The sequence below is a fragment of the Cariama cristata genome, unplaced genomic scaffold, assembly GCF_000690535.1.
Source record: "Cariama cristata isolate BGI_N322 unplaced genomic scaffold, ASM69053v1 scaffold7532, whole genome shotgun sequence".
Taxonomy (NCBI): Eukaryota; Metazoa; Chordata; class Aves; order Cariamiformes; family Cariamidae; genus Cariama; species Cariama cristata.
In genome coordinates this window covers 76032-100606 of record NW_009602034.1, presented here as the reverse complement: position 1 = coordinate 100606, position 24575 = coordinate 76032, and the positions used below count along the sequence as shown (strand labels likewise).

Here is a 24575-nt window from a genome sequence, read left to right as displayed (position 1 = left end):
CATGTATTTCATTTTCTTCTTTCATACCTAATTTTGAGTTGTTTTTTTTTAGCTAAGATGATGGCTGAAGTTTTAAACACTCTTTGAAGTTTTAAAATAAAAAACTGAAAGAGAACTGTAAAGTCACACAAACTGTACATTTCAGCTTCAACAATAAAAATACATTATCATTGGAATATATCAAATAGACTTGGTATACAGATATTCTGGTAACCATATGAAAAATTGAAACTATAATGTATGAATAACCCAGTCTCATGTTTACCTAAAAGCAGACAATCAACAGATTTGGAATTATTTTTTAGCCCCCAGACAGACTTTTCTAACCATCATGTTGTGGAGAACTGCATTGCTACTTTGACTGCAGAAGTATCATGGGTGGGCATCTGCTCCTCTAAGGAAAAGCATAAGGGGTTTGATTAAATATTCCCAATAGTAACATTGATGTTTGCAGTGGAGTTAAGGACTGCAGTTCAGCTTATTGTGAACTACTTGAAGCAGAATATTAATGCTTGCTTAATGTGAAAAAGTCTGGACAGGACTTGGCTTGAAGCAGCTAATGCTAGGACACTTTAGAAGGTAATATAATCTGCTGATGAGGAGATTAATTTCTCCTGCAGAAAAAGGGAGGATGTCCCCATGCTCAGGTATGGTACAGGTACTTGTTTACTAGCGATCAGTACAGTATATTAATACAGAATTACAGTGAACTATTCAGCAGTTGTGCACTCTTTACTCCAGCAAAAGAACTTTGGTTCCTGCTCCACAGCTGCTTATTTATAAAGCAGGAAGTAATTAAGATAGTCACATGTCTTATTTTGAATGTATTGGTTTATGTAGTTGTGTGTTTTAGTGGGATATCCAGAGCTTCAGGAATATTCATAAATTTATATGTTGATTTAGAAAGTATATTCAGTACAATTTATAAAGGAAACAGTATGTTGCTACCTCTTCAGATCTTGCTTTAACTTTTTGCTTTTAACTTAGAAAACTCTCGTTGGTTCTATTTGCTAGAACTTTTTGAAAGAATGAATATTTACCAAAATATAGAATGCAGTTTTTGAATCTGTTACCAAAAATTGTGTTCATTATATACTTCTATGTGAAGTGCTACTTCTTGTATTGATTTACAGCACAAGTTTCTCACAGAAGCGAGCTATCTATGCTAAAGAAAGGTAGACAAATACAGGAGTCTGAACAACCTTTCATGGCCACTGAGGAAGAAGGGCTAGGAATTCATTCGTTTATCTGAAAGTTACAGTGCCAGTTCTACTTAAAATATAACACATTGGTAATTTTTAGATCATTGTAACATGCATATGAAGAAATCAAGAACCCTCTGTATGATATATGAGTTTTTTCACCCTTGTAATGGGTAGTCTTTTAGAAAATGCACACTGAAATTTTCAGCAAAATATATTTAATACACTGCTTTAATGTAATACTTACATATTTTAATTTCCCTTTTTTGTTAGCTTTCTGAGAAATATGGAGTCCATGTTTGCGGAGAAGGTGGAGAATATGAAACATTCACTCTGGACTGCCCTCTGTTTAAGAAGAAAATAGTTATGTAAGGAACATTTTCTTCCATTTCCTTGTATTAAAGCAATAGGAACATACTCACATTTAGCTTGAGGCAACTTTTGTTGGCAGAGGTAAAACATGTCTTCTAAGTTCACAAACACTCACTTTGTTTAACACTGGCAAAGTCCTCTGAAAACCTAAATCAATACCTGACAAGACGAGGCCTTCATAGAGGGCTATAAACTTTTTAGACATTTGCACTTTCGTTTACTTGCTGATTATGGCCTGCAGTAAAACTGGTACCTACACACTGACATTTTTATCCTTTCATGAAGTGCGAATTGCCTATAATATTTATCTTTCATTACAGCTACATTTGATAAACTGCCACATCAGTAGCCTGTGGGTTCCATTAACTGTGTGTATGTGTGTTTTAAGTTTAGCAGCTTAGAATGATAACAATAAACATTTTTCTGCCATTATCAGAGGATATTTTAAATACAAACTTTGCATGAATTCATCTCATTTACAGAGTAGTTTATTCATTTGACATAAATTGCTAAAATCTGTGTAGTGACATACGGAAAATATTTGTGTGTGAGTTTCTTATTAGTCTGTTAGATAGCTATGCCTACTTACTTTCAGTGAGATGTTTTGACTGCTGTTCCTTTTCTTAGCCAGATAAACAGATGAGTAATCATGTATTGGTGCTACTGAGTCATCTTAGGGAAGGTCAAGATTATGGAGCATATAGACATGATTAAGACTTTCATGGTGAACATCTATTTGTTTCATTTTCCTGTAAGATGTGTCCATATAAGCAACAGAAAACCAACAGCTGTTAACTCTGTTTCATTGCATGGCATTTGGGAGAAGCAGAGCAATAGATAAACCTGTGAAAGGCATGGCAACTAATCTGGTAGATGTCTGTTGAACTATTGACTGACTGGAAGATACGTGAGTGAACTAAAAAACTAGATAATTTGAGTCTGGAGATACTTCTGTGCAGGAAATCTATGGAATTCTTTAGTAAGAAGAAGATTCAGAAGGTAACAATGTAGAATCTTTAAACTGGAATTAAGAATGTATGGGCCAGGAAGTGAGAATCTTGGAGAAGATTCTCTGAGGGGAACAAGGTGCTAGGTAGAAGCCGTACATTGTGAGCCAACCTGCTGACTAGTAGGAATTGGAAAGTTAAGCGGGAAGTTAGGATAAAATTTGTATGATGCTTGGGTACATCTTATCAGAAATAAACTTGGGGACAAAGGACAAAACTCCCCAATATGCCCTCAGGTAGAATCAGTTCAATCTCTTCTAGCAAAACGGAAAATATTGTGAAATCATTGCTAGAGCATGATTCATTTTTGCATTTAAAGTCTGATATGATTTCTGCTAAACTGACAAATTCTTATCAATTCCAGTAGATGTCAGAGGCAGAATTTTGTGAAACTTTGCCATTTAGACTAATACTACCCTTTACCAGCTGTGTGGCCTATTCAGCATTTGTATTGCAACATTTAGAACAAAAAGTATACTTCAGAAGGATAGCCAGTTTTTAACTGAGATTAAATATACTTGTATCAGTTTTTGCACTTAATGTGTTTGGCTGATTATTTACATTCTTTCTATTTATTTTGAGGCTTCTTATGTTACAGATTAAATCTGGGAGTTCATTGGAATTGGATGCATAATTTTCCCATGTTCCTTTTCAAAGCTCTCTTTGCATAGATTCAGCAGGTCGAAGAAAACTATGTCAAATCTCATGAGAAATTATTGATTAGTGTAGTGTGGAGATTTTTTTTTTTTTTTTTTTTTTTAATGCATAGAATTTGAGGAACACTTTTAGGAAAGTACATTTTGCCCTTTGTTTGGGATCAACCAAATACCAGTTTAAGTAGGAATATCTTAGAATTTATTCTAAATGTATTTCTGGCTATCAGTGGTTTAATGACCATTCAAGCAACTAGGAAAAGCTAAACCAGAGATGGTCTGGATGCCTTGTCTTTATTTCTATTGGCAACACTCCAATTAATAATAGAAGTTAACAATAAATGCAAAAAAAATACCGGAAAAGACAAATATATAAATCAGTGGATATTTAATAATAAATATATGGCACAGCAGACTTTTAAACAGTTACTCAACTAGTTTCTGTAATGGAAACTGAATAGCTACACTGGCATTGTGTGTCTCTGGCTTGATTAGCCCTGCTTGGCTCTTACATTGTTCATGTCATAAAGACATGACTTTTGAGGGACCATTTATGTGAAATCTATTACTTTATGAACTTCTAAAGAAAAATATTTTGTAGCTTCTTTGTCATTGAGTTACAAGTTTGTTTATTTTCTGCTTTTTATTCTTGCTTCTCATATACACTGAATTTAAACAGTTTGTAATTGTGTTGTTAACTATGGTAGTATAGTTGCCAAATGTTTAGGTAGCTGTGGTTCTGGTATGTAGGCTGATACAATTTTTGAAGCTTAAATGGAGTTGTAAAAATTAAAATTTAGAAGTTAAAACCTGTCAGGATTTTCAAGGTCCCTAAATTCCTGAACTCTTCGAAGACATCTTCTTAGAGAAAATTTCTGAGGAAGACACTGAAGATTACCTTTGCTTCCAAAACAGAGGTGATGGAGTGACCTTGGCTGGCTGCCAGGTCCCCACTAAGCTGCCCTCACTCCCCCTCCTCAGCAAGATGGGGAGAAAATGGGATAAAAAGCTTACAGGTCAAGATAAGAGCAGGGTGATGGCTTACCAATTACTGTCATGGGCAAACCAGACTCAACTGGGGGAAAATTAATTTAATTTATTGCCAATTAAAAAAAAATAGAATAGGATAGTGAGAAACAAAGACAAAACTAAAAACACCTTCTCTCCCCATCCCATTTTTCCCAGGCTTAACTGCACTCCTTTGTTCCTGACTCTTCTACATCCTCCCCACTGAGCAGTGCAAGGGGATGGGGAATGGGGGTTGCGGTCAGTTCTTAATACTGCATCTGGCTGCTCCCGTCTTCACATGTCACCTCCGCTTCAGCCTGGTCTGTTCCACGGGCTACAGTCCTTCACGAACTGCTCCAGTGTGGGTCTTTCCCACGGGGCAGTTCTTCAAGAATTGCTGCAGTGCAGGTCCTTTCTATGGGGTACAGTCCTCCAGGAACAGACTGCTCTGTGTGGCTTCCTCTCCATTAGCCGCAGTTCCTGCCAGGACCCTACTCCAGCATGGGGTCCTCCACAGGCTGCAGAGTGTATATCTGCTCTGATGTGGTCCTCCATGGGTTGTCGGGAGCAATCTGCTTCACCATGGCCTTTTCCACAGGCTGCATGGAATCTCTGCTGTGGCACTTGGAGCACCTCCTCCCACTCCTTTTTCGCTGACCTTGGTGTCTGTGGGGCTGTTTCTCTCCCATTTTTCTCATACCTGGCACAGCTGCTGCACAGCATTTTTACCCTTTTAAAAAATATGTTATCACAGATGCACTACCAGTGTTACTGATGGCCTTGGCAACCCCTGGTCTCTTCTCATAAAAGCCACCCCTGCAGACCCCCCCCGCCCCGTTACCAAAACCTTGCCACACAAACCCAATGCAACAGGAGAAAATCTAGTACTCCTGTCATTTATAACACTACTTTGAGATAGTGTTTTCACTGGTCAATGTTTTTGTCATGTGAAACTTTTGACAAAATATGTTTCTACAGTGTATCCTTTGAAAAAGAAGGAAATCTGCTAGTTCAGGAAAAGAAAAATATAGCCTTAGTGTGTTACTATGGAGAAGGAGGAGTCTCTTTAATTTAAGACTATATGATGAATTTTGCTTCTGAATATTAAATTGAATTCTTGCCATTCATCTCAACCTTCATTAAAAAACATGCCTCACAAAGGAAGCATGGCAGATTGAGTGAAATATTTGAAAATAAACAAGATTTGGCAGTGAAAGCAAGATCTTCTGATCAAAATATTCAACCAAGAGTCAGATGGGTTTTTATTTGGTTTTCCCAGGTAGACTATTGTAATCTGGTTGTCAGCTTTCTTATGCTCGGTATTTGAGAGGTACGAAGCGTTTCCTGTCCTACTTACACTGATATTTAAAGTACAATTGATTGACACCTCTTCAAATCATAAAGATATATTTCTCATCTATGTGAATGCCATCTAATATCTACTGTTATGATAAAGGCCTGTTTATGTTTATGGAACAGAGAATATTTTGTTGGATTTTTTTTTCTTTTGGTAAATTGGCATATTTGAAATATTTGGGAAGTATAATTTTGCATTTGTATACCTTACCATTAGCTCTGTGTTTAGTTTTGTAATTCTAGATTTGGAGTTAAAAGCAAATCTGTAAACAAGAAAAAATAATTATGTACTGAGAGCACTGATTGTACTCTCAGACTTGCTCCAACATGTAATATTTGTCCTGTGAAAATATTAAGGAGTATTTAAAAATGATTAGGTATTTCCTAGATCTTCCAGGAAACTTGAGAGATCAGATTATGATGATTTCAAAAAATAGGCAATTAGGACAGTTTTTTAACTATTCTTCATTGTTTTCCAAAGTCTTCTAAAAATGTTCCTCAACAAAATTCCCATGCTTGCATCATCATCAAACATGGGTCACCTCATGTAGTCATGTTCCTACTCAAAATTCAAACTTTCAGCTTGAAATGGCTTTTATATAATTATCAGGGTCTCTCACATTACTGTTTACCATTTTAATCTCTGCTTTTCATGTGGTTTGGGGTTTGTTTGGTTTTTTTTTTACTATTTCCTAAACTGGACATGACGTGTAAGTTTTTAATTGGTGACTCATCCTTGAACACAAAGAAAGCTGTTCTACTTTCTACCTGTTTGTTACATTAACTATTGAACAAGGCTGTGAATTTTATCAATTAGAACAATGATGTATGTTTGGAGAGACTGACAGAAAATGAAGTAGTTTGGAAAAAATATTTGTATATGTATTGTAATACTATTTTCAGCACCACATAATCTACCTATTGTGACCCATCACCTGAGAGATGTTGGCATATTAAAGTAGATATCTATTATGGTCCCATGAAATACCCTTCTGTTAGCTGTATGTCATAGGAATGTACTTCATACCGGGAAGAAATATTTATGATGTTAACATTTGCAATACTTCTTGAGCAACAAATAAGTACTCAAAAATTCTAAAGTTATTGAACAGTTAGCCTAGGTATCAATATTTAGTATCTGTTCTGTTGTACTAGTGAATTGGAACATGCGGGGATGCAAGTAGAACTGTTTCTTTTACTTTGGAGTTAAATATATTTTTTTAAGTTACTAAGTATTCTTTAAATTCAACAGACACATACATTTAATAACCCTAAATTTTTGTTTTTCCTTTCTGATTTAAGCTTTTCTGTTAATTTAATTTTAAGTAGTTAATACATCACTGAAAAGTGCCAGACTTCCCCATTTAGAACTTGAACAACAAGCAAGAAATGTTTATTGAGAATATCCTCAGACACTGAGGATTCTCAGGTACTAGGTACTACTGGAGTCTTGGTGACTGTGTTTTATTATTTCTAATTATGTATTCCTGTTACTAAAGATCTCCAAAGTTATTTTCTACGTATTTCTGTTAGAATTAGAAGACCATGGTCATTTGAAAAGAATGATTTTAATCCTAAGGGACTATCTTTAAGATATCTTAAAGGAATAAGTGATATTTTAATTGTAAAGAATCGTGATAGTAACTCTCAAGAATGAAACTGAAGGCTTATTTATCAAATACTTTAAAAGTTTACTAAAAGCAAAGTGAAGCTTCATATGTTAAAGGTATTGATCATTATTGTATAATGTAGTGATGATGATTATCTTGGTTTTGTTATTTTAAATCCCAGAACACATTTTATAAAACAGATATTTCTGTTAATTTCACACTTTTTTTAAGTCAGTGGAATCTGGCCAAGTCTTCAACTGTTTCCAGTTTGCATGTTTTTTGTGTGGCATTACTAGAAATCTATCTCATCTCATCTCATTGAATACTATGAGGGTATCAAGGGCACTGTGATTTCAAGAAAATTATCTGTGTGTCCTTAGCCTTACTTATAACAATTTTCAGATTTTCTTGTACTGTGTCTGACTTTCTCTTATGTTTTCTTTGAGTTTCCCACCTTCTGATGTTTGTTTCCTAGAGCTACCTTTTTCTTAAGTAGTAAAACCATGCAGATGGATATAACAGATACTGCCTCTTGTGAATCAAAGTGTGACAGATTGTGTCTGTAAAAATGAAAACTAAAATTAACTAATTTGAATCAGCACACAGGAAGTTTATCATTGTTACTAACACATTTGGCATTAAAAAGTTGTGTCTAGTAGTCTTCAATATCAGATGCAAGATGGTTGAATCAGTCAGTTTCTCAGCATGAAATATTGTATGTTGTTAATACTTCAAGAACTAAACCCTGGAGCATTAATCAACAGCAATGGACTTTTAGAAAATCTCCTGTTGATGAAATTAAAAGATTGCTTTACATACTAGTCTCTAGAATGTAAAACATAGTGTCATTTATGCTTTCATAGGCTACAACTAACTGAGTCTCTCAATGCTGGTCTGGAAGTGTGGGAAAATAATGGAAGATTGGCAAGGAGGATTGTAAACACACTCAAGTGACTTGCAGCTGGGGTGTCAAAACCCACATATATCATACTAATTGTTGTTTGGCCTTGTGTGTTGGACAAGTAGAACATCTGTGTTTAGATAACATAGGCCTGTGATAGACTTAGAGGCACCCTATCAAACATGCTTCAGATTCCTGCCCTGCTGTGGGAAAGATCAAAGCACAGTGGTAAATTACGTCTGCATGAATCCCTGAAATACAGGCAAAACCAGCAGGTTCAGTGATCTTCTAGTATGGACCGAGATCCATGGTACCTGCATCCCTGCTTGCGTGCCTCTGCCTGGGTGCTGCTTTGGGGATCCCTGGGTTGGCGAAGTAACGAAAATACATTTACTCTTTGCATTTCATCTGTGGTTTTGTGGTTGTTCCTGCGACCTGCCTGTGCCAGCTCACACAGGAAGTATAGTTTATTCGTTTTGAAAATTGAAAAGTAGTGAAGATAATGTGTTGTTCAACAATAAGATTTTATATACCAAACTATTATTTCTTAATTTAAATAAAAACTAAATAAGAAATTAATACATTTTCAATGAGTTACCTTGGAGTCTGTGTTATACGGCAGCCGAGTATGGTCTATATGTAAAATTATATACTAATATTTGATACTAAGAATTTTGTATTTCAGAGATGCAGCCAAGGTGGTTGTGCATTCGGCTGATGCATTTGCGCCTGTGGCCTACCTTCATTTTTTAAAATTACACCTGGAGAATAAGGTAAGTAGTTTGCAAATGTCGTCTTCCTTTAAAGCTAAATGTATGCTTTCTGTTTTTGCATTGCCTTGTCACAGTTTGGAGTGAAAGTACATATTCTCATGTGAGTGTACTTTCAAATAACAATGTACATATCTAGTTGAATTTCAGAACTTACCATAAGGAAAGACTCAACACAAATGCTTCCTTGTGTCAAATGAATGAATGTAGGTAGTATATTTGTATAGCATTTTTCATCTTGAAACCTCAAGGTGCTCAACCAAAGTGGTTCAGTCAACCACATGTGTAACCTGTGTAGTACAGCTAGCCACACTGTGGAACACAGCTATATTAGGAAACTGAACAGTGTTGATCTGCTGGGAGGTGGCATCTCTTTTTGCTGTTTCTGGTGTACAGTAAATGATTTTAAAACTTTCTGAGCTGCAAGTGATCGAGTTTTAAACATACTGGTTTTTGGTTTATCTTTCCCATAGGAAAGATACATCTAATGAAAAACTTCAGATCATGTAGAGGAGATTATCCTGGTCAAAGATCTTAAAGGAATCATTAGTTGTTCACTGGGATTCATGCTCTTAGCTTATGATTACACAGAAACAACAGAACAGAAATAGGACCTCTAGTGGTTTAGGTAGTGCAGACTTCTATGTAAGCAGGGCTGAGAAGGTCAAAATACAAGTTATGTTTCTTAGTATTTGTCATCCCTTCCTTATTTTTCTTTATAGGTAAAATGATTTTTTTTTTTTCTTCTGAACATCTGTAAGTGCTAGTATTTTGTTGAAGAGGGTACCTCATGATCTTCCTACTGCTGTTGCAGTCATCTTTTTATAGGTCTTCCGACCTCTTTCTACACTTTGAAGATCACTGGACCTCTTCTAGGTGCAGGGATTGTTATAGAATGATATTATATTGGTATTTTACATTTAATGTCTCTTGAACAACTACATTTCCTGAATTTCTTTCAATACATCATGCCTTTCCCCCCCCCCCCTTTTTTTTTTTTTTTTTTAGTTTTATGGTTCCAAACAGATAAAGTACCTGTGCATTTTTTCTTCCATGATGGCCTCATTCTTGCCTTGGAAAGTAAATTGTATTTCATCCTGTCAATTTCTAGTTTGGGATTTCTTTAAAAAATTAAATATTTGTGTGGGAGACTGTGAAAAGGATATCAACTAACTATGTGAAGCAAAACCAAATAGGCTGAATAAAGGGAAATTTGGGAGTGGGGCATAGTGGGGAGAATGGTAATATATTAATATTTCTTTGGGGGCACTGACTTTATTGCTCATGGCAAACTTGATGCTAAAATGCACCATATATCACTACAATGTGACAGGCTAGGGAAAATGAAAAACACAAAGCTTTACATAAATCAGGCTAAAAATCATATTAAAATGCATAACATTTTATATAAGAATCAAGATTTTACTTTTATCTGTTCAGAAGGTCTTTTTCCCTTATGTAGATGTTTTAGATTTGGTTAAAGCCTCACAGTTTCAAGCAGTGTTGTAGTAAATCATATTTCACATCCATTGTAGACAAAGCTGTCACACTCTCAAAGGGGTAGGGTTTACAGAGGCTTGCCCTGGATTTTGGTATATAAACTAGCGTCTTGTATAGTTGAAAGGCAAATAGTCTATTTTCTATAGTGCTTGTCTCGTAAGGAAAAGTATTAGAATCTTTTGGCTATAGATTATTTTACGTCACAATAAAATAAGCTAGGTTTTAAAGAAGTTACGGAGAAGCAGTCTTTCAGAGCATAACTTGTTACCAAGTTAGCATGGTTTAACTGCATAATGATAAAGAGAATTGATACGCCTGTAGTACCCTACTTTTTCCTACTATTTGGTGCTTACAAGCCCTACAAAAAAAATTTAAGTATCAGTTAGTAGTTCAGCACTTAAAAACCAATCCTAGAATAACAAATCACTGCAAGGAAAAATTGCTTTAGAAGGAGAACTAATTTTAGTTCCAGGCTTTGAAGGGATTACTGAAAATTGAGCAAAAAATACTCCATTATGAGCAATGTATAAAAATATTCACTTGTGTAAAGCACTTTGTAGAAACTATTAAGAGACTGCACAGTGATGTGTAGTTTTAATAACTATTATGACGTCAGTTTTGTTATCATTTCAACTGAAAGATACACATATTTTTAACTTTTATTGTATATTCATTTTATCTTTATTGTGTGCCACAGGTGTTAATTTTACATTCTTTGAATTTACTTTTATAATCATTATGCAATTATAGCTAGCGTACCTTAGTTACTGCTGTCTTTCCTCCTCTATAATGCATTTTCTTCAGCTAAATCTCTTCATGTTTAACTACAAAGCCGGCGTAGAAATTGGGTTTAGATTGTTTCTGGCAGCGAAATAAGCCCTTGTGCCTGGGGGAAAATAACATTTTACTCACTATTCTAGTTTAATACATTACTGTGCAACTTCAAGATGTGTTTTTACATAATAATTGAAGCTTTTTTTAACACACCCTCTTTTATTTCATTACCAGTGATATAGAAAAGGCAAAAGAGATAAATATAAGATTTTATTATTAAAATATTATTAAAAGTTTGGTAAACACAGCTTAAGATAACTTTTTAATAGGTATTTTACAGAAACATTAAGAATAAATAATAATGCTTATAAAACACTAATGCTCAAAATTTGAGAATGTGTCATTTACTTCATGGTAAAATACAAAGTCACCACTATGATGTACATAATACAGATACCTAGCTTCATCAGTATTTTACTTCGTGAATAAGACTGTCACTTTGTACATTTAAAATGTGGAATGTTTTTTGTTGAAGGGAGGCAATTTCTGCAGCATATTCCAACATCTTTAAATCAAGTGTATCGACCTTTTTATTCAATGCAAATTTAATTTTTAATATTTTCAATTAGGAAAAAATACAACTGTGAAACATTTTTTTTTTTTACTTTGACAGCACAAGGAACTTGCAAAATATTTTTACTTCCCCCATATTATACAATTCTGTTACTACTCTGTTAAGTTGTGTTGGCTTTTGAATGATCAGAAACAGAAATTAAAACTGTTGGAGCTTCTGCTGGTGTGAACATACTTCTGATGACAGTAGTGAACATATTAGCTGTCATTTATGCTTTAAGATTTGCTCTTTCCCACATTTAATAATGAATACTTTGTTCCCCGAGTTCCAGTGAGTAGAAGCACGCATACATTGAACAATACAAGCTGCAAAACTGCAGCCCCTTAAGTTAGGGATAGTTTAGAGGGAGTCAAGCAGTTTTCTTTCTACACTTGGCAGAAGAAAGGAGCCTGTTTGCCTGTAAGAGGTACAGGAATCATGCCTGCTGCTGCTCTATCTTGTAGCATACTATTGTATTATATTTACCTATCATAAATTGATATTGTGAGGCTTATTTGTTTTCCTGTTTGTAAAAGATCTTGACCTGTTTGGGTGGAACACATTTCAAAAGTGCAAGCAGTTTTGCCTCTGTTAGCCATGAGCAAATCTATTTCACAGGTCAATTTGAAGATGATTTTTAAAACACTTGTAAAAGTTGAAAAGGTGTTTGGGAAATACTTACATGCCTTGTGTACTAAAGGAGCATGATCCTGCATGTTAGATTTGATTTAACTTTGTAGCCTATTTCTGTCCAGTTTCTTCTGGCCTGAATTATTTTAGTTAATCTCCATTTAGGACTTTAGCTGTAGAATTAGACTTTGTAGGTGATATCAGGGGGAAAAGGATGGAATTTTGAGTTGCAGAATGTGTTTTGTTGGTGGCATTGTGGGTGGCATTTTTTGAGTACTTTCTCATCATTGAACGGTACTTCTCCTAGGTAACCTTTAGTTTCCCTTCTGCGTCATAAGAGTATAGATAACCCTTGTAGTTATGTTTTCAAAACTTTATAACAAATACTGCAAAATATTTTTGTACACTGATTTGTTTCAAACACTAACATAACAAATAAAGGATTTTCTTTCCTGTTCCATTTGTTTGCAGATTCAGTCCAATTCTCTGAGAAAAGGGAATTTTTTGTTCTCTTATCATAATGAAGAAACTTTATTTGAAAGTCTTTCAGAGTAAAGGACTTTCTTTCCTATGTGTCTGTGTGTTGTACTTGAAATGCTGCTAGATGTATGTGCTCTCTCTCATTATATTTATTTCAAGGAGTTCTGTTATCAAGATACACTGCAAAGAATAAAGAGATTATCATAGTCTTTCCTTATGTCTTCTGAGCTCTCTGCCCCACTGTATTCTCATTGCTGTTCAGTGGGACAACTATCAGTTTTGGAATTGTGTTGTGATAGGTTTTTATACCAGTTTCTGTGGTGGAGAATGTAAGTGTTTTAAGAAGGCAATCTGTTGTTTTCATAAAAGACCAGTGCGTGGAATTTCAGCTATATCAGTCAAAGTCCTAGCTCCAAGGCTTTTTCAACAGGAGAATTTGGATCTTGGAACAGTTGTGCATTTGCTTAACTTCATTCTGAGCACACTTGCATCAATGACATGAGTTATGTGAATATAGTTAAGCATATGCATGCATGCAGGCTCTGATCCAAAATTAGGTTGGTATCACAATGTACAGTGGATGTGGGAGAAACAGTGTAACAAATGGGAAAATACACTGCTTCTGTGAAGTAACATGAAAATGTTATGTGATAAAATAGGTTCTGTAAGATTTAATTAAAATGTCATTATAGCAAGCTTGATTTTTTGTTTTTAAAGTGATGAGAGTATTATTAAGGGAAAGTTTGTTTGTGGCAGTCTATAACTTCTAAGTTTTAGCTTCTTAGATTACTTTCTCTGTCGACAGGAATGGAAGACCAGCATTTGTATGAGGTTTGAATGTAGCTGCTAAACAGAGTTTGGCAGCTCTACTTAGGCTGGCATTGAGCCTGTTGTTCTTCTAGTGCCAAGTTCCACACCTAATACTTCTGCTGTAGCCTGCACCTGTGCTGCTGCAGAAAGTGATTGATTACCTATGTTTTTGGAGCATTGTGGGAGTCAGCCTTGAATGAATCATTGTGACGTATCATAGGTATTGAAATCAACAGTAGTCTGTAATTATTTTTACGGTCTTTGGTGTATGTAAGAGACATTGTGGAATTTCTAGTATTTATTAGTAATTTCCAAAAATGTTGCAACTGACCAGCTGTTTATGTATGTGTGTAAACACAGATATATAATTTTATTTATATCTGTGAAGCAATATTGATATAAGCTTAATAATTTATAAAATATTCACATATTTAGGAAAAAGGGCTGTGAGTGTGGATGATACAAAAATTTCATGCAGCATCAATTTGGGATATTTGTACTATTAACAAATTACAAAGCTACATGGGAGTTCTGTAGGTTACACCAAACCAGTTGTGATACAGTCTGTGAGTCTCCCTACATCCCCATGATTATTTTTTTTATGAAGCACATTTTGCAGAAAACATGTTTAGAAATATAGTTGAAAGAAAAATTTTAACAGATGGCATAAAAATGGAATAGGTGCTCTTTTCATCTTTACTTGCAGAGCGTATAAATTCAGTCCTCTAGGTTAGAGATTGGAGAGAAGTTACAGGTCTCTAACAGAACCTACAGAAGATATCTGTAGCTCTAGATCTCTTGAAAGGTAATTATGTAAAGCTTAACAAAAGCGAGAAACAAAGTGGTTGTCATACTGGCAAGCTGGAACTTTTCCAGTTAACATATTTTCTGCCTAGTGATGGATTGTTATACCATATTGAAGTTAAAATCCAGGTGATGTAAAAACAAAACCCAAAGCAGCATTGTGATAGTATCATTCATATCACCATGTCTGCACATGCTTACTTGGGGAAGGACCAGGGCGTGCAATCTCTGTGTATGTTACATTAGTACTCAGGGGATGCCTGTGCTACAATGCAAATTGATTGTTTCATGATGGATGTTACAAATTAGCCAGTGAAAGCAACTAATTTAATAAAACAACAATTAGCAAGAAGGAAATGGTAGCACTTCCAACACTTCATGTGGTTATACAGTCTGCTATTTCTATAGAGCTATGTCTCATAGATAAAAAAATAGCAACTTTAAAAAAAATAGAAAAATGGAATTTTCTTGGTTCTGGTAGCATAATCCAGCTTAAGATCTATTTCAATTACAGATTTGTGTTCCTACTTCTTTATTTTCTAAGTCATACCTGAAGGGTTAGAGGCTATCAGGCAGCCCTCTGGGTAATGGCAAAATATATCAAGCAACAGCAGTAGTCAGAGGCATAATTCAGTGAGTGGGAAATAGTAGAGGTGCTGTTGGATGCTTGTATATTATAGTGTTGGAATGCATGTCGTGTTTGTTCTAAATTACAGTTTTCATCTTTGCGCTAGTGTGTTACATTTAGTTGACTTCTTTTAACCTCTCATGTACAATTGATTCTCATAAAGTAGATTATTACCTTGACTTTCATGACTTTCTTGGAGGAATGAGTAAAATGAAGTCCAATCAAAGAACATCAGCCCCTCTTAGAGCATAGCTTTAGTGTTCACAGTGCTTATAAAACTACCCTTGAGCCCTTTTAGAGGCAGCAGAGCTGAGTTTCCTCTCATAGGTAGTGACCTTTTTGTAATTCAGCCTTTCCTGAGAATTTCCAGGCACACTGCTTTAACTTCACTGAATCTTTTTTCTCTCCAGTGAAGTCAAATATTGATGTAAATGCTGAGTTCTGATTGCAGACTTCTGATGCATACTGTAGTTTTCTGGTTTTTTTCCTTCGCCCTTTTTTTTTTTGCTTAATAACAAGAGAAAACTTTTGAAGTTGCAATATGTTTTATTTTGCAAAAGAAAGAAAAAAAATACAATAAAACGACTTTTTAAAAAAAGTCTATATTCAAATTTATTAGTAATTTTTAATACATTTTAATATATTATTTAATATATGTTTTTTGTTTGACAGCTTGATAAGATCTAATTGTTAAAAAGTAGAGAATGCAGAGCATCAAACTTCAGATGACCTCATGAGTGCTTTGCTGTATGATGTTAATACTCTTTTTCATAGACACTTTGTATGAAAGTTCTTTTAGCTCACAAATTATTGTACTATCTATAGAATATTCAGCAGTTTCTAATCCATGTTTAAGGATTACCAAGGGCTTCATATTTTGTCAACTTTTTGTCTTGCTTTATTTTGCTTTATCATTTTTGTGAATTTAGTATTTAAGAAGCCTGCAGTAAAATGTATGGTTTAGACACTATATGAAATTTGAGACCTTTGAGCAGAAAATCAGTCAATAGAATCTGGAGTTACAGCATGCTTTGATGTTTGGTTAAGGTTTATGGATAAATTCTGTCGTAATTCATATTGGTTTTAGATGAAGACTAGTAGTAGTAGCCTAGCTAGTGATCCCAAAATTAACATACTCTGCAAATTAGGCTGCCTTGGAAAATCAGATGGAAGAGAGTAGGGGTTCTGATTGCTTTAAAATGAAAAAAATATATATGTATGCTGTAATTACATGACTTTATAATGAACACAGAATTTTGGAAGACTGGTCAGTACATACTCTGCCTGTGTATTTTGCTTTAAAAAGCATGCTGGATGGTTTTCCTAGGCCTAAGAGAGCATTTGGGAAGAAGAGAAGGTACAGTGAATTATTTTCCTTCCTGGTCAAGAAGTTACTTTGATGTATAAATCTTGGGAAACGTTCTTTTCTGTATCTCAAAAGTCTGAGCATCCCAAAGCGTGATGAGGTTGCTGGAAGGGATAGTCTTTGTGAGATGAATGGTGAATGGAAAGAGATTTTTGGTTTTTTTTTTTTTATGTGGACTGCATTCATAGAATCATAGAATCATTATGGTTGGAAGAGACCTCAAAGATCATCAAGTCCAACCATATGCCTGATGCCACCATCCCCACTAAACCCACTAAACCATGTCTCAAAAATGGTTCATGTCTTCATTCAAGGTTCCAGCAAGTTTTAAAACTTTGTTAGTCTTTTACTCTGTTTCAAGTGTTGAGTGACAGTGTTAATCATCAAATTGTTACTTTTGTACTTTTGTTCGTAGTTTGACTTAATTTATGCTGTTTTTGGAAAAAATAGTTGTCATGTGTATAATTGTGGAATAGCATTTCTTCATCATAGTATTCTTTCCGTCTCTTATCTTGAGTCTCATAGTTTTTCATATTGTTGTCCTTATTTACTACTAAGTCTGCATTTTTATTCCATATGATATGTCAACAGGAGCACATTGTATTCTGCCAGCTTCTGCAATCTAAATAGTGGGAAATCCTAATGCTGTTCTTCCATGAATTCTTCTAAGCTCATGTACTCATTCAGTTATAGTATTTTTGTAATTGAAACCCACAATTTGAATGATAAAATCTGCTGATTTTATACTGCTTGGCATGTTGTTTACTTATTTTATAATGTTTCTCTCAAGCAGGAGGAATCTTCAGGTACATTTATGGTCAATAGCTGTTCTTGTGAGGTAAGCTGCAATGATGACAATATTTTCCCTTCATCAGAAGAGGATGAACCACAGGAAAGCATTCCAGTCATCTGGAAGTCTTTGAAACGTGATTCTTTGGATTTCAGTGAGTCTTGCACAGCTTCATTAGAAAAATAATATTGAATATTTCATGCCATGGTGGAGTATGCTGTTAATTACTATAAGAACAGTCCTGAAAAGAATGTTTATGACCTTTAATAACCAGTCTGAAAAAAAAGAGATCCTTCTATAATGCAGTTTTCTGATAGGAATCAATAGATCTGTAGTAATGAAGCGTTTCAAGTTATTTTACGGAAGGAGTATAACCCATTTTTTTCCTCTCCTTTTTTCTTTTAGAAAACACACATTAATGTGTTCTGTTTGCCTGAATGAAATTACTGTAATATAATCATTCGAGTGGAGGGATTGAGTTTTATTTAAAAGATCTAACCATACCTGTACTATTTTTAATTTGAAGATAGAAAAGCAAACTCTAAAATGAAACACAAAACGCAACTGTTCAACTTGCATACATAATATATGAGTCTGTCCCAAACCAGGCAACCTCAGGGTAACATGCATGATGAGTTTAGCAGCCTAGCAAGTTTCTGTCTCTCAGGTGAGCTGCAGTAACTAATCATGTGCCTGATACTAGCACTGCCTCAAACATGAAATGATTAATACAAGATAAATCTGAGTTCATAGGCTGGTACCTCATTAAAGTACCACAGCATCACTGATACTCTACAGGCAAAGATTAGTTAATTTTTCTGAAAACTAAGTTTCATAATGTAACAGTGTTTGATATTGAATGGTATTTACGCTCTTAACTATGGATAAGTACCTGGTGGGATGTTACAAAATGTCTAAACGTGTTATGTATTTGTGAAGATGATCAGAACCAGGTTAAACACCTACCTTCCATTAAAATTTAGCATATAAGTTTGAAAATCTGTTCCTGTGTCACTTAGATACTTATGAAAATTCTAACTTTTCAGTGTCATGTCTTGTGCCAACTCTATCAAAACAGGTAGAGAAATTGTAAAAAGTCGCAAAAATGGAAAGGAGGAGAGAAAGTACTGAAATTCTCAGCTAAATACTACTTGCAGGCATATTTTCTGAAGGCAGTGTTAGAGAAGGATTTGTCAAGTAGCATTTGGAAGCTTTGTTACCAGCACACTTTTAAGTTTTTCGTTTATATCTGTTTGTCTGTAAATATTTTTTGAAGATGTTTTTACAGTATGTGTGTTTTTTTTTTCTTCTTCTGTAAAAGTTATTCTTACTTAAACAATTTAAAATATATTCTAGTTTAATCAGAAATCTTTCATTATTATAATCACAGTGTTGTTCTTCATTTCCCATAGCTAAGACGTTTGGAAGTTCAGGAAAATCTCTGAGTGGTTACCAGTGGTTTTCAGGTATCACTGCCCATGTCCTTCCATCAAAAGGCAAAAATGCTCAGGAGGCAGCAAGGGAAGCATTTTCTTCTCTCCGAGGTGATTTGTTCAGTTAATGCATTATGTACTGTTAACTATACTACTCTTAATACGGTATTAAGTTAGAATCTGTATTGTCATATGTTTTTATAACTTTAAATGTTGTGGTTGTCAGTTTGCCATCTCATTTTGCATTTGATTGGAATCATTGATATCAAGACTGCCAGCTTTAATATTGAACACATCATAGTTTGACTGGCTTTTGTAGACCCTAGAAAGCCAGAGTGGTGTTCATATCACTGTAACAACACTGTTTCCACAGTACTTACTTTATAACTTGCTTTATAGCTTTCTTGCAATATATAGTGTGTGTGTGAGAGTGTGCCTGTGTGCTATGGATGCTGTCTACTTGCTAAAGCACTTTTGTAGCTATCATGATTTTAAATTAAGTTTTCTAGAAAGCTGGTGAACATTTTGGCATCTAGGATTAGGTCAGTAGCAGTAAATCTCATTTATATTCTTAATGTAAAGGAGAAATTGCTATCTTGGGAATCATGAAATCCAGGTTCCTTACTATCTCCCTCTTAGAAGATACTGACACATAAAATAAAATGTTTTGTATTTTTTTTTCATTCTAAATTTTAAGTAAAACACGTTTATACAGGTTTCTTTTTATTCCTAAAAATGGAAATAATTTTTAGTATCTAAACAGCTCATGTTCTTGTTCATGAATTTGCGTGAGGTATTTTCCTATGAAATCTTATTTTTTGCATGTGCAGCTAAGTATTCATGATTGATATAGGATGATAAAGAAACTATAGAATTTTTTTCAGAAGCAAAGAAGTTATACTTTGTAGGAGGTCATTAAGCTAGTTTTTGATTGCTTGGAAATCAACAACGTAGATGTGATCAAACATTTAGTAAAAGACGATTATATTTAGTGTAAATCTTCTGGACATAATCTGTAAATTGAAGCAAAAGGGTTGTGTAATGTTTTTTTTGTTCTCATTATATTTGAATGGAAATCTACCAGTACAAACATTACATATTTTTACCTTAGCATCTGTCAAAAAAGATTGTGTCTGTGGCTAGTACAGTAGCTTATTGCTTTCAGCAAATTACTTGTATTAGCTGTATTATAGGAAAAAGAAAAAGAAAAGTGATTTTCTGATCCTTGGTAGAAAATGTCAGTTCTCACATTTCCTTTCTTTTTTCTCTATTTGGAAGTGGGTGTGGAAGATTGAATGAATCATGGTTCTGTCATGGCAAAAGAAACAATTTATTTCTGAGAACTTCACTAATTTGCAAATATGCACAAGGCTTTTTCCAAACTTATACTTAAGATCTGTACAGCTGTTCAGTCTTCAGTGCTGTGAGAATGGAATAAGCACAGTCCTTTTGACCTCTTTGCTGGGTTATCTGATTTAATCACCTCTAAAGAGGATAAATGCTGCCAAAAGGATTCAGAAATGGAAATTAGACGTTATGAAACATGGTTATTCTGTAAGTGGATGGAATTCTCCCATGAAGCCAAGAGCGGGAGGGAATGCAGTACATTACTGTTTATATTTATTTTCTTAAACTCTTTGGTTAAACTTTTTAGTTATGATTGGAATATGACAAAGATTGCAGTGCTTTATATATAAAGCAGCTCTGGTGCAGCTGTACCGTGGCAAAGCTTCATAGGCTTGTAGGGAACTACATAGATTTTTATTATATGAAAATTTAGTCTAAAATGCTACTTCCTGTAGACAGTTTAGATACTGTCTTTTGTGGCTCTCGGCCTAAGGATTCTGGATAACGCATTTAAAAAAATTAAGCTGTACTTTGGCCAATGTTATCTTTTTTGTCAGTTCTTTTCAGGCAGTTCTGCCTAAGTAAGGGTGTGTCTCACCTGATCGCATTTTATAAATTATTAGGAAGAGTGAATGGCTTGAGAGGTTTCTCACGAAGGCAACAGCCAGTAGAGATTGTCTTTACGCTCTTGTACTTCTCCACTGTAAAACAAATATATAGGTATATACAGGTACACACTGTGTATATTAAAGGACAAAATCCTTTAAGTTACACTGAGAAGAGCTTAACATAGCTCATTTAAGTTGGGTCACATGGGACTCTATTATATATGTTCTATATTCAGAGAAGATTTTGTCTTCATTTAGTTTCTATTGCTCATAAGTTACAAAAGGTCCACACTGCAGAACTGATTCACGTATCTTGTTATGGTATTGACTATGTACAAGTAATACATTCTCCCTAAATGCTATGACTGGAATCTTCTATGTATACACATCCAGATGATCTTGACTCCCAGTATCTTTTCTTTAACTGTCTGCTTGAACTTTACTCTGCTCTCATCTTTCCTTCATTTCTCCTGTGGCCACTTGTGTTTCCTATTGTCTGTCTTGCCATTTATAACTCTTTGTTTATGGGGAGATTATTATTGCAGTGAGGGTTTTTAAAAACAGCTTAGACAAACATCCCTCTGGAATACCATATAAATATTTGATCTTTTCTTTGAAGACAGTGATGCAGTAAAGGACCTCTTATTGTCCCTTCCAGTTCTGTACTTTTGTGATTCAAAATACTTTATAGATTACGAGCTGTCATAGACTGAAAATAAAAAAAAATACAAGATAATAAAACTTATGGATACAAGGAATTGGGACGGTAACATAGCTACATGCATTGATGCGTTACGTGTTTTCTTGGGGAAGAATTCACCACTGCTCAGGGTGGATAAAATTTATTTGTATTCTGTTTCTGTGTATTTGGAAAACTAAGATTAGAAAGAATTTCATTAAAAAAATAGGTGTGTGAGGAAAGGTAGTATGTTGCAAAACCTTCAGTCATGTTTATACAACTGTTAAGTTATTTCCAGTTGGTTTTGCTGAACAAAACCAGGATGCTTATGCTGTCTTTCTACAAACATTTAAAATATTCTGTCTTTAACAGCTGTATTATTTTTATCCTGCAGCTAATATGACTTCAGAGGGATTGAAACTGAAGGATATTATTTTGGTTCATCTGTATATGAAGAGCATGAAAGATTTCAATGTTATAAATTCAGTTTATGTGACAGAATTTTATTTGTGTCCACCAGCAAGGTAGGATTAGACTACTGCTGTAGTATATTTATGATACACTGTAATATACTGAATTATTGTTACCGTATTTATGAAGCTTTTGTCAAATGTTTGTGCTTCACAGACTTAGAAATAGACTTTTTCTGCCTTTTGGAGTAATCACATCAGAGCTGCTCAACTCAAAATCACTAGGGTTGAAATTCTTGCCTTAATATATACTGTAAGGTTTATAAATGCCTCCCCCTGTATGAACTTACAGAAGAATAATACATTCTTTGCAAGTCTTAGTTCTTCTCTGTGACTTGATTGAACTGACAACTCTTTTGTAGTGGTGGGATTTTATTTGCTTTTCTTGTTTGTTTCCCTCCCTTGATCTGCTGGTGATGCTCCTCTGAATGCAGCCCAGGATACTGTCAGCCCTCTCTGCCACAAGGGCACTTTGCTGTCTCATGGTCACTTGGTGTCCATCAGGAACCTCCAGGTCCTTCTCTGCAAAGCTGCTTTCGAGCTAGTTGGCCCCCAGAATATACTGGACCACGGGTTTGTTCCTCCCCCGGTGCAGGACTTTCAACTTGTTGAACTTAATGAAGTTCCTGCATGCCTGTTTTTCCAGCCTGTCAAGATCCGTCTTGATGGCAACGGAAATCTCTGGTGTATCAGCCACTCCTCCTGGTTTTGTATTATTTGCAGACTTGCCAAGGATACACTCTACCCCATCATCCAGCTTAATAATGAAGATGTTGAATGGGACTAGACCCAGTATAGACTTCTGGCGTACACCACTAGTTACTGGCCACCTGTGAGACTTTGTGCCACTAATCTACACCCTCTGGGCCTGGCCGTTCAGCCAGTTTTCAGTCCATCTCAGTGTCTGCTCCTCCAGCCTGTACATCAACAGTTTCTCTGTGAGGATGTTATGGGAGACGGTGTCAAAAGTCTTACTGAAGCCTTACTATCTATGATTATTAAGTCTTCCTTAAATTGTGAGGTTTGGAACTTTCTGGGTCCTTGTGACCAACTTTGTTCACCTTGTTGTGTTTATTTTGTTAAATACAAAAGCAAAATTGTTAGCTGAGGAGGTGCCCAAGATGCACATCATGAGATAGTGGGAGTTATTTCAAGACAGTACCAATATATACTTACTCTGTTCCTTTTCTTCCCCATGATATATGCAGTTGACTGTGGTTGAAGATGAATACTGGACTAGATGGGTCTTTGGCTTGATCCAGTGGGGTCGTTCTTTAATGTCTTGTGTTTCTGTCAGATAATGATTGTTAGTGAGTAGCTTAGCTGCACTTACGTATTTGGTAAGAATGCAAGTATGAAAAGAAATTATTTCAGACTTCTGAATACACTGATGCTAACACTTTCATTCATAGATCCCCGAATCATAGCTTTTTAATATCTGTTGTACAGAGTCTTCAATGTTGCATCCAAGTCCACGTCTGACATGACGAAACAGCTTGATGGCCTGGGTATACAGTATGTGATTCCTGTGTTATATGGATGTGTTGTTTTTTTTTTTTTTTCCCATTGGAAATTGGATAACAAACACCTAGTTCATGAAATTTTTGTTCAGTTTTTTTAAAAGTTCTGTGTTAAAACTATTTTTCCGTTTGGATATTCTTTATTGCCTTTGTCAAAAGGGCTTATTTCTTATTACAGTAATTCATGATCTTAAGCATCTGAGATAATATGCTCAGTATGCAGAACTGCTATATCTTGGAAAATTCAACTTGGATCGTAGGTTAATACAGGTTGGAAGGGACCTCTGGAGGTCATCTAGTCCAATCCCCTGCTCAAAACAGGGTCAACTGTGAGGTCAGACCTCATGTGTTGTTCATATTTTTAAAACCAACTGTTTAGCAATTTAATAATGTAAAATGCTATATTTTATACTCTTAGTACAGAATATGAAGTGTAATATAGGCATGTGAATTTTAAGTATAGCATGACAAATAGTTAAAAGACATTGTTAAGATAATGTCTGTAGTCATAGATTCACATTTTCCTACACTGTCTCGGTGTCACAAGAGACTAAAAGAGAGCAGGAAGAGGCTTCTTTGAGATGCTGATTGTAGGCCAGAATTACTAAATCACAGAGGAATGGATCGTTGGTTGTGTGTGCCTTCAGAGGAGGGATCTAGTCCTAGCTGTAAACTACACAAAATGAATCTCCACTCCTATGTATCTTAAGTTCTCTTTATGACACTTAATTTCTCCCAGTTTCACTTCCTTCATCTCTCATGCTGCTGCAGGTTTTAAGCCTCCACGTTTGCATAGCCAGCCACATAGTCTTCCATCACTAAAATAACAGGTAGAAAGATTAGGAAGTTGCAGGGAAGTGGCTTTTTATGATTATTTTCTGTGGAATGAACAGATTTATGTTGCATTTTGTCCAGAAAAAAATACAGCAGTTTGCATGGCTGCATCATTGCATTATACACAGAGACCTGGTTGTGGGAGTTCTCACAAGCAATATGCTGGAAGCACTGACTCAAGGGTGTGGATCTGCACTAAATTTGCAAAATTGTCTTGAAAATTTACCAGCCCAAGCAGAAAATCCATTCATCCATGCTTATGATGATGGTAATGAGGAAAAAATACTGTATTTACAAGTGGGAGGAGGGGAGAAATATAGTTTTCTTGGAAGAAATAAGCAAGATGAGAAGAATTTTGTAAGGTTATGTTATATGATATGTAAAGAGAACAAGTAATTTTTTGTTGGATT

At 35.1% G+C, this 24575-nt stretch overlaps 1 protein-coding gene across 1 annotated transcript in view; it reads left to right on the top strand.

The window, feature by feature from the left end:
* The window catches only part of LOC104157275 (diphthine--ammonia ligase-like), a gene marked incomplete at both ends in the record, with an annotated part of 105882 nt that overhangs the window by 5980 nt on the left and 75327 nt on the right, over positions 1-24575 (top strand). The window contains 5 exons of the mRNA XM_009694558.1: positions 1476-1570; positions 8795-8882; positions 17278-17428; positions 18687-18818; positions 21736-21865. Of these exons, the coding sequence (XP_009692860.1) occupies positions 1476-1570; positions 8795-8882; positions 17278-17428; positions 18687-18818; positions 21736-21865 (596 nt within the window). The remainder of the gene's footprint in view (positions 1-1475; positions 1571-8794; positions 8883-17277; positions 17429-18686; positions 18819-21735; positions 21866-24575) is intronic.